This window comes from Phyllobates terribilis, unplaced genomic scaffold, assembly GCF_046119375.1.
Source record: "Phyllobates terribilis strain yellow unplaced genomic scaffold, ASM4611937v1 Scaffold_2__4_contigs__length_985480577, whole genome shotgun sequence".
Classification (NCBI taxonomy): Eukaryota; Metazoa; Chordata; class Amphibia; order Anura; family Dendrobatidae; genus Phyllobates; species Phyllobates terribilis.
The window spans coordinates 73780715-73791767 of record NW_027362762.1 but is presented as its reverse complement, the minus strand read 5'-3'; the positions used below and the strand labels follow the sequence as shown (position 1 = coordinate 73791767).

At 46.2% G+C, this 11053-nt stretch overlaps 1 protein-coding gene across 3 annotated transcripts in view; it reads right to left on the bottom strand.

The window, feature by feature from the left end:
• Positions 1-1289: 1289 nt before the first annotated feature.
• LOC141249555 (stromelysin-1-like) overlaps positions 1290-11053 on the bottom strand; it is a 74778-nt gene continuing 65014 nt past the window's right edge. For 2 of the 3 annotated variants that reach the window (XM_073669686.1, XM_073669676.1), the window contains 2 exons: positions 3847-3972; positions 1290-2531 (listed from right to left, as the gene is read on the bottom strand). In XM_073669686.1, the coding sequence (XP_073525787.1) occupies positions 2353-2531; positions 3847-3972 (305 nt within the window). In that variant the 3' untranslated portion in view covers positions 1290-2352. Of the gene's footprint in view, positions 2532-3405; positions 3474-3846; positions 3973-11053 lie in introns of all 3 variants that reach the window. The other variant, XM_073669680.1, reaches the window with a different exon arrangement.

The window sequence follows — 11053 nt, the reverse complement described above, 5'->3', positions numbered from 1 at the left end:
TAGTATTATGCCCACGGAAGACCCCAGGTCTTCACAATTGGTGTAGAGCTAATAGAGTGGCCTATGTCGGCCAGTAGATTAGGAGGAGATAAAAGCAAAAGAAGCAAAAACAAAAGAAAAACAGAAGAAAACCAAGAAGCAGCAAAATGGTAAGATTTAGGTGGTATAGGAGGGGGTCAAAGAGGTGGATGTCCAACAGAGTTATATGAGTCCCCCAAACAAATTGCCCTAATATGCAGTTTAATCTATCAAGTGTGGTGTTTAATTTACCTAGTAACTTGCCACCCTGAACAGTCTGTTTCTCAAAGTGAAAAGTGTTGGATTAACCATAGGTTGTGTTGTACCAGCTTTGTGGCATGTGGATGGAGGAGGGCATTTTGCCTTTAGGCTTTAGGCTAAGTAGGTTGCCGCAATTACCGCCAGACAGGAAGTGTGAGTGTGGTGACACTATTACCCCCTGAAGTTGCATCACGGGTGCATGACATGGCAAGATGTGAGTGAGACTAATGGGACAGGCCCGCCCCCTGTAGGGTTGTGTCACGTGAAGCTGAGGCTTAAGTTTAACCAGGAGAACGGGAGAAAGCCCACGCCTGTGCTATAGAAGGCATTGGACTTGTGTTAATGCTTGTGTGCTGTGATGTACACTGTAGTGTTTTTAATAAAGAGACTATGCGGAAAGGTGTCTTGTCAGGCAGGGTAGCCATGAATCTTAACAGGCAATGTTATCATGTATAATGGGAGGAATCGCTGAAGTTACTAGGGTCAGGACCAGGTGGTGCCTTGGATTAGAGGATGGTGTGAAGGCTGTAATGGATGTACATGTGAAGTAAGGTATAAAAATAGGGTTTTCATGGATCCGTAATGAATTGTTTTGTGAGGGACCCAGAGTGTTTGAAAACGGGAATTATGTATATGGGGAAAGGGGGAGTGGGTGGAGGAAGAGAAGACAGGGGGTGGAGAGGAAAGGGGAGAAGGGCAGAGGGAAGAGAAGCGAGTTGGTTCCATGTGTTCTGTAGTGTTTAGCATAATTGCCCAAGTGTGGGTCCACTAATGTACTGTAACCACAGAAACCGAGAAAAAGACAGATAACAGTTAAAACAGTAGGTAGCATTGCAATAGTTCCTCTATTAATTCAAATCAAGATACATCATGGTTACTATCATTTTGCCAGTATGTCCCGACGCGTTTCCCCATAAAGGTTCATCAGGAGGCCAAGAAATAACTGAAGGAGCAGATGAAATGTCAAGCAAGGAGTTCAAATACCATTCCAAAAACTGTTCGAAAAACTCTGTGTGCACATAGTTTTATTCTGTTTCTGGACAACCACAAGGGACATGTATTTTTGTCATGTTATTGGTACATTTTGGCATAAAGAAAACCAGCAAATATGAGACCTAACACTTAACCTTTAATATAAATATTTAAAAGGAGATACAATATGTCCCTTTAACCGTATGCAACTGCTGGACCCTTTATTTATTCGATGAAGTATTCTGAATTGCCCTGATGAACCCTAATATAGGAAGAAACGCGTGGGTGAATATTCATGGCCAGTATCTCAATCTTATGATGCTCCATTACCCTGAACATAATCCGGAGTAATCGAAAATTTAGGTGGGATCAATTTGATTTCTTCATTTGGATCTTATTATGCTCCGTAACCCTGAACATAATACGGAGTAATCGACAATTTGGCTGTGATCAATCTGATTTCTTGATATGGATAATGTGTTTTCGATTGAACAATTCGATTATGGTACTTCCACAATTTTTGACTTATAGAATTTCAGGTAGGGTAGACCATACATAGACTGTGATTGGTATTGTGAAATTCTATATACATTTGTTGGTAAACACAGCACCCGTGGAGGGTATGTTTGTTTGTTCACTATTGTTTTAATGCATTTCTATATGTTGGTCTATGTATAGACCTTTTAATTATTTATATTAAAGATTACAGTCCCATGTTTGCTGGTTTTCTTGGAACAATCCCACAATTCCCTTAATTAGGGGTTTATTTGCTATTATATACATTTTGACATAGCTTTTTCGACAACGCATCATTTATTTAAAAGATCTTTCTCTTGAGCCGACAATACACATGTGATACAAAGTTGCTGAACTTCCATTTTCAAGTCTTCTAGATACAACATAAGTAGAGAACCACCTTATACAAATCATTAGCAGAATAAGTATTGTTATATTGCAAATGCAGCACGTTAAAGTTGCTGTAATCTACTGTATATTGTACTTTCAGATAGTCTTATATTTATATATTTATTGCACGTTTATAGCAACACATAGCATTTTTCGCACTTGGATAAAATGCCCTCTGGCTGCTTTCTTAAGGAGCTAATTCACCCTTCGACCATACAGTGACTGTATTTTATTGACGTCATCTTGTGGCAAGCGGTAATTGTCTGTGTTAGTATAGCGGTAGTTTGGATACATCAGGGCCTGCGGATCTTCTGAGTGATAGAGTCCCAAGGAATGCCCAAACTCATGTGCAGCCACCAGAAACAGATTGATGTCTAAAGAAAAGGTTTATGTAGGTTAAAATGTGATATATTAAGCAGTTGTACGTGGCTTCTTGTATTATCATAGACAGATGTTTGACTTTTTGTAATTGTCTTATTTTACTAAATAATGCGCATATGAAAAACTGTATCCACTTAGGACATGTCCACTTCTTTTTTTTATTTTTAAAAAGCGGCCTAACATCATCTAAAAAGTAAAAAATCTAGCATATGCACCTACTGACCACACTATTCCTCTCCAAGTACCACCCAGGTCATCACCAGTCTCTTTGTTTCCTCTTCAAAAGAAATTTGTGTGTGAATGCTGCAGCCGATAACTTTTCGAAGCAGTGACCTACACATCACTGCTGCCAGTGATTAGCCGCAGCAGTTACATGTTCATCCAATTCAAACTGGTCACGTGCCAATTGGAAGAGGAAGCAAGAAGACCGTGCACCTGAGCCATTCAAGGAGAAGAACAGCGAAGGATCGGTAGGACACCTTACAATGATTTTTTAATTTATGCTGGTCTGCTTTTACAATTAAAACTAGAGTGGCAAACCCCTTTGAAGTTTTTTTTCTTAATCAGACTATGAATTTTACAAAATCTTGAGAGATTCCAGTTTTCACGCTGGAGTAAATAATAGGCTGACATTTCTGATTTTCTGCAGCTCACCTGACAACTTTCCTGTGTAGACTGGGACAGAATCAACAGATTTTAATACATTTTATATTGTGGTGGCAGTGGATACCGAACTAAGGAAGGATAAAAACATTATGTATGAAGCTGCTATATTAATACTTGGTCACTGGGGGAGGGGCTGTGCCCCATAATCTCATGGGCACAATAATTAATAATGTTACTTTGTCAATTAAAAGGGTTGCCCACCTTTTTTCTAGTTAAAAATGAGCCAAACATGGTCTTCCCCAACCAACCACCACCGTTCTCTTCACTTCCTCTTTCAACAAGAACAATATGTGACCATTTTAACCAATCAGTATATACTTTTTTTTCCATATTTCGACCATACTGGGCCCATTCTTGAAATAAATTTCTTTTCTTTTAACTGACTTGAAGCGCACACATGCTGCTGAACTGTTTATGCAGGGAATACAGTAAGAAAGCATATGCCTCCAATATGGCCACCACCAAGATTTTTATTTAAATTAAAAAATAAATAAATAAAATATTTCTCTTCTAATTCATAAAACTAAAGTTAAATACATGATAAAGTCCCTTTAGGCTATTGAGAGAAAAAAATCTGCATTTTTGCATTATTTCAAAGAAATGTATTTGGAGGTAAGACATTGTAACTGTGCAGTAGCATACCTTCTTGGTTATTTGTCCATCTTTCATCTTCATCAAAGTGGACATCACCACCAATTTCAGGACCAGGAGCAAAGGCATGAGCAAATTCACGACCGGTACCATCAAATGGACTCCAATCACCATGTGCTGCAAAATAATGTATTGTAAGATGGCCGCGAGACAGGTCCTTGAGGGGAGATATGTGTCACCGAGGTTAGTAGCTTCGGTGATGTAAACCAGGGAAGCATGCTCCAGCACACATAGTGCTGAGAGAGTTAATAGGGCATATCAGGGCCAGTTTTTACGAGCAGTCATAAGAGTTGGGAGGGATTGGCTGCTCATATATCCCCACCCTAGGGCCTGTAAATAAAATGGAGACTGAGTATGGAGACAGTATCCTGTGCCTACCTCTAACGCAACTGAGTGAGTACAAAACCCTACAATTGGTACTAGAAGTGCAAACAAGATTCCAGGAACACGTGTACCTGCCACAGAGATCGGTGGATGTCCTGGGTAAAGGCCGCCAGACAGCCAGAGATGTCCAGCAGCATGGAGGAACTCCTCAAGCACCTGCTCCAAAGCCAACAACAGCAGCACCTGCAAAGCCAGCAGCACATGCAGCAGCAGCACCTGGAGCTGCCACAGCAGCAATGAGAGCAGCAACAGAATCTGCAGCAGGAACACCAGGAGCAGCAGTTGGTACAGCAGGAGACAAATAATGCAGCAGATTCAGCAGCAACAACAGCAGATGGAACTCCTGGCAGGGGAGATCTGCAGCAGTTGATGTCTCACATATCAGGAAGACATTAAGAAGAGCGTTGCAAAAAATGACCCCGGGTGATGACGTTAAGGCGTTCCTGAGGTCTATGAGAGGGTGGCGGAGCAGGAGAAATTGCCTCCAGAGCAGTGGGCGGAGGTTCTGGCCCCATATTTGACAGGTGAGCCGCAGAAAGCCTATTATGACTTGACCTTGCAGGACACAAAAGAGTACACCAAATTAAAAATGGAGATTTTGGAGCACTTGGGAGTGATTCTGACTGTAAGGGTGCAACGTGTGCACCACTGGGCCTATTGCAGTGACAAACCTCCCCGGTCCCAATGTTCGACCTCCTACACCTGGTCCAAAAGTGGTTGCAACCTGAATCTTCCTCCTCAGCACAGATGGTGGAGAAAGTTATCATGGACAGGTTCATACACTCCCTTCCAAGGTCAGTGCAATCCTGGGTTGCCCCTGGAGATCCCCGTAATGCCGATAACCTGGTGGGGTTGGTGGAAAGGTACCAGGTGGTGCAAGGTAGAGAGTTCCTTGGGGAAGCCAGGGGTCATAGCGTCTCCATACTGGAGTTCCCAAAAGGGGGCAGACACCCAAAAGAGGGGAACTAGAGCCACATCTGGGGGCGTCCTAGAGCCCAGGAGGGGTCTGAGTTGCTGCCAAAGATCCCATCCAATAACATAGTATGTTGGAGATGTCACACCCCAGGTCACATAGCCGCCCGTTGCCGCATTACAAATGAGCCAATAAACTGCAGCACAGGACGGAGCTGCTTATACTTTGCATATCCTGCCTGCAGTGCTGTCCCTTAACTAAGCAAGGGACAGCAGACATGCCTCGTGTCAGTGAATGGAGTGCAAGTGACTGCTTTGTTAGACTCGGGGAGTTTGGCGACCCTATTGAGGGCCACTTTCCTCATCAGCTGGTTCCGGGGAAAAAGTTTGGTGTCCGTTGTATCCATGGGGACGCTAAGGACTTCCCTGTGGCCTGAGTGGTCATAAACACAAATGTGGCGCCCCTGAGGGTTCGGTCCCCACAGAGGTATTGCATCTCTTTAATGAGGTGTGGTATCTCCCTTCGAGGTAAGGATGGTGCAGCTGTCAGGACCACACCTCTACATCCAACACTACACCTCTCCCACCTGTAGGGGGGCTAATATGCACTAGTGTGCTGCCTCAGCTGGGATAAGAGGAGATGGGGGAGCCAAAGATAGGGGGAACCTAGTAGTGGGTGAGGGTGGAGGACACACTTAAAGGTTACACGTACTAAATTCATATAAAATAGTCAGCCATCTTAAGCTCAAGGTCTTTGATTGTGATCTTCATCACTGAACGTGGCTTTCTGTGTGAACCTGCAGTTGATGGGGACACGGTCCTCATGCTCTGGCCTTGAGACGAGGAGCGGGCAAGAGTTAATGGCTGTCTCTACCCGGTCAAGGTCCCTGCTTAAGAAGGCCAGGAGGGGAGCAAAGTGGAAGAGCTCCACAGGCAAAAGGATCCCAGGGGGAAGTGGACGGAGCGGCTTACGCCATCTACTACCTTCATTCTGGCCCAGTCAGAGGAACTCCTGCTGCAAAAGGGGTACCGACCCCCGATACCTGACTCTGTAACTCCAAGTCTCAGTCAGTAAAGCCCGGAAGGCTAAGAGGAATCCCATTGGGTAACTTCCGGAGCGGAGTCGGCTCCCGTACCCTTGTTCTGTGCATAGTCCAGAGGGAGGCCCAGCCTATCTATACACACGGACAGTAGAGGACTTAGTTAAAAGTCTAGGAACACTCTGGTGCGGGGTCCTGACCAAAGCACCTGAACTATCCGGAGGTTGCCTGACCCCCGGACCTGGTGGCCGCAGAGCGCCGTGAGGAGCAGGAAGAAGCCTTGCCGCTGCTTACAAAACCGTGAGTAAAGACCTGGAAGACTACCCCTATGGCCTCCGGACTCTTATTGTTGCACAGCACCGCACAACACCAGAACTTCCTCACTACTACTCCCTCCATCCGCTCCTCTGCCCTGAGGCCCAGCTCCGCCTGTGGGGAGTTATACCATCGCCTGCTGCCACTACATCCCACCTCAGAGGACTGCTGCAGTGCTGGTGGCCATCACCAGACACCACAGGTGGCGTAGTCACAAAACCACTCGAATCACTGTCACCCGTCTCCGACCCTCCTAGCCCTTATTTTTATGTGACAACCCTGGGCACGGACCGGGCCTAGGCTACGACTACATCCACCTTTGCACAGTGGCCCGGATCCGAGTACCCCAACTCTCAGGGTGGGCTAGCGAGAAGGGGGGAGGAGAGGCGCAACAACATCTCCTTCATCTCTCCTCCACCCCGGGTGTCACACAAACTCTAGCGCCAAGTCCCATGAGGTGGACGTAGTCAAGGACCTGTTGCAGCCTGTTATAATAGGGCAGGACTTTGCCTTGTTTTGGGACTTGTGGAAGAAAGGGAGGAAGCCAGGTTATCCAGACAACAATCAGGTCGCTCCTAAAGAAACCTATCCGCAGGCCGCCGCCGCCAAGTTTCCTTTTTATGTGCTTGTTGGGGATGAAGATGAGGCAGCATTCCCAGAGAACAACATTCCTGACCTGGAGGTGTCCGGGGGAAACTTTGGAACCGCCCAGGTCAGGGACTTAACTCTAAAAGGGGCGTTTGATAATGTAACTGTTCTTAATGGTGTTGCTCAAGAGCCAAGGGCTGACTCCTGATATCTGTACTTTGCCGTAAATGGGGAGTTATTAAATCGGGTCACCAAGCTCAGAGGGAAGTTAATCGAGCAGTTACTAGTGCCAGGGCCGTACAGACGCAGGGTGCTAGATATGGCCCATGCACATGTCTTAGATGGTCATCTGGGGTTAGAAAAAACCCAAGAAAGGATCCTCCAGAGGTTGTACTGGCCCGAGTGTCACCGAGAGATAGTGAATTATTAGTTCCTGTCCCACCTGTCAGCTGACCTCCCCGGTGGCTCACTTCCATAGCCCTTTAATGCCTCTGCCTATCTTTGAGGTCTCGTTCGATTGCATTACCATGGATCTAGTGGACATCAGTACATCATGGTGGTACTTGACTATGCTACACGGTATCCGGAGGCCGTACCACTACGAAACTCCTCCTCTAAGTGTATAACAGGAGTTGGTCCATATATTTTCCAGGACGGGGTTACCTAAAGAGATCCTAACGGACCAAGGGACTCCATTTATATGGAAGTTGATGAGAGAGTTGTGCAAGACCCTGAAAATCACACAACTCAGGACCTCAGTCTACCAGCCACAGACGGATGGCTTGGTAGAGAGGTTTAATAAAACCTTGAAGGCCATGTTGAAGAAGGTCATAGAGAAAGACAGCCGGGACTGGGACTGTCTATTGCCATACCTTCTATTCCCCATCAGAGAAGTCCCACAGGCCTCTACTGGATTCTCCCCTTTTAAGCTGTTGTATGACCGATACCCCCGTGGACACCTGGATGTGGCAAAGGAGACCTGGGACGCGGAATCTACACCCTGCAGGAGTGTAATCGAACATGTGGCCCAGATGCAAGAGAGGATTGCAGAGGTGATAATCATTGTGAAAGAACACCTCCTGAAAGCAAAAGAGGCACAGTCGAGAGTGTACAATACGTTGGTGAGGGTGAGACACTATAACCCTGGGGATCGGGTACTGGTGCTGGTACCTACGGTGGAGAGCAAATTCATGGCTAAGTGGCAGGGCCCCTATGAAGCCCCTATAAAGTCAACCAACCAGGGAGAAGAAAGCCCTACCAGGTGTACCACGTCAACTTGATAAAGCCATGGCATGATAGGGAGCCCGTGGAAGCTCCGTGTTCAGTGGAGAAGTTTGAAGCTGACGTAGGAGAGGTCAAGGTGGCAGAATCATTGTCACGTGCCATGAAGCAACAATGCTGAGAGTTGCTGCAGCGGAACAAGGACCTGTTCTCGAATCTACCGGAGTGTACTCAGATCATAGAACATGAGGTGCTTACGGAGCCTCATGTCCGAGTGAACATGAAGCCATATCAGATTGACAAAGCCCGCCAAGAGGTAATCTCGAAGGAAGTGAAGCGCATGCTGAATCTAGGTGTCATTGAAGAGTCCAAGAGTGGCTGTTCCAGTCCCATAGTGTCACGGGTGTGTCATAAGTGACAAACAGTCACTCTGCAGTTGGTTGCAGGAGATCTCTACGTTTGGCATACAGACATCTTCTTAGAGGCTGCCTCTAGGACCTAGCAGCTACCTTCCTCTGGCTAATTAACTCCCTGGTCTGGGTGTATAAATACCTGCTGTGTAAAGAGGGAGGTGCCGGCGATATTCATTATTCCTTGTGAGACTTCAGCAAGAGCAGTACTTCCTCCTCTCTGGTGTTTGAGGACGTGTGCGCATTTGTCTGGAGTTGTCTAAAAGCTAAGCGATTTTCCCTGTTTGTCCTTCCTTTTTGTCTTTAGAGTTCAGTGGAGATCGACTAGTGCTCATCTCCTTCCTTCCCAAGCCTGAGTCTAACGCCAGGGAAAGAGAGGGCGAGGAACGCGTACGGCGATTGGTTAATAGGCAATATAGGGTCGATAGATGAGACAGGGTGACACTAGACCAGACTAGGAGGTCTCCACTCCCCTTTCCCTAGTGTCTGGGCACACTTTCCCTCTTCCCTCTGTGTTGCACTAAGACTTTCCCACACCTTGCGTGACACATAGTCTTGGTACTGAAACCAAATGGAGAATGGCGATTCTCCAATGAATATAGGAAACTAAATGAGGTCTCTAAGTTTGATTCATACCCAATTCCCAGGGTAGATAAACTAATTGAAAGACTAGGGCCGGCCAGGTACATAACCACTCTTGACCTTACAAAAAGGTGTTGACAAATTTTTATGTCCCAAGAAGCCAAGGAGAAGACGGCCTTTGCAACGCCAGATTGGTGTTTCCAATTCACCAGGATACTGTTTAGGTTGCAAGGAGCTCCAACTACCTTCCAGAGAGCCATGGACCGGATCCTAGCTCCCCACAACAAGTATGCAGCTTCCTACCTGGATGATATCGTGATCTACAGCCAGGATTGGGGAAACCATCTGAGCAAAGTCCAAGCGATATTCGATGTTCTACAGAAGGCGGGGTTTTAAATCAACCCAAAGAAATGTGCCATGAGCATGGAGGAAGCCAGATATTTGGGCTATGTCTTAGGCTGAGGCGTGATAAAGCTCCAAATAAATAAAATTGACGCGATCCAGGGTTGGCCATAACCTCTCTCAAAAAAGCAGGTCAGAGCGTTCCTGGGCATCATGGGCTACTACCACCGGTTCATCCCTAATTTGGCCATGATAGCTGCCCCTTTGACAGACCTCATTAAAGGGACAAAGTCGGCTATGGCTAAGTGGTCTCCAGAAGCTGAGACAGTTTTCCAGGAACTAAAGCAGGCTCTATGTAAACAGCCAGTGCTGGTGGCACCCGATTTCTCACAGGAGTTTGTGGTCCAGATGGACGTGTCAGATGTAGGACTGGGTGCTGTCCTACCAGAAGAGGTAAACGGGAAAGAGCACCCCATAATGTATTTAAGCCAGAAGCTGACATCCTGTGAGAAAAATTACGCCATAGTGGAGAAGGAATGCTTGGCCACCAAGTGGGCGTTAGACACTCTAAGATACCACCTCTTAGGCAGGAAGTTCAGGCTGGTATCAGACCATGCCCCACTAAGGTAGATGAGCGAGAAGAAGGGGAACAATGCCCGAGTGACCAGGTGATTCCTAGCCCCTTTCAGGATTTTAGCTTCCAGGTAGAGCATAGGCCTGGGAAACTGCATAGCAATGCTGACACATTGTCGAGGGTCCACTGTTTGTTAGTGGAAGGTTCCAAGCCCCCCGGCTTTGGGCAGAGGGGGGGTATGTAAAATAGCCGCTGGACAGGTCCTTGAGGGGAGATATATGTCACCGAGATTAGTAGCTTTGGTGATGTAAACCAGGGAAGCATGCTCCAGCACACATATTGCTGAGAGAGGGCCGGTTTTTACGAGCAGTCATAAGAGTTGGGAGGGATTGGCTGCTCATATATTCCGACCTCAGAGCCTGTAATTAAAATAGAGACCGAGTGTCTCATTCAGTGTCTGTGGCTGGAGGTGTGGAGACCACCAGAGTTTTTGTGCTAAAGGACACTGTCCGTGAGCGGGCGAACCTGCCACATTGTATGAACTGCTTATTTTCTGTTTTTGTTACTCTGTGCGGGACAAGGCTGTCTTTTGTTTACTTATAAAAGTGCGGTTTATGAAGGTATAATAAACCTGCCTTGGATGTTTTTAAAGAAACAGTATCCTGTGCCTACCTCTAGCGGCTGAGTGAGTACAAAACCTTACTGTATGAATTAACATAACTAAGTCTATGACTTTGATGGTGCGTATTGAGGTTCTGGTATTTTTATGGAACAAATGCCACATACCAAAAAATTCAATGGGAGCACAGAAAAAAATCTATTAAATTTTA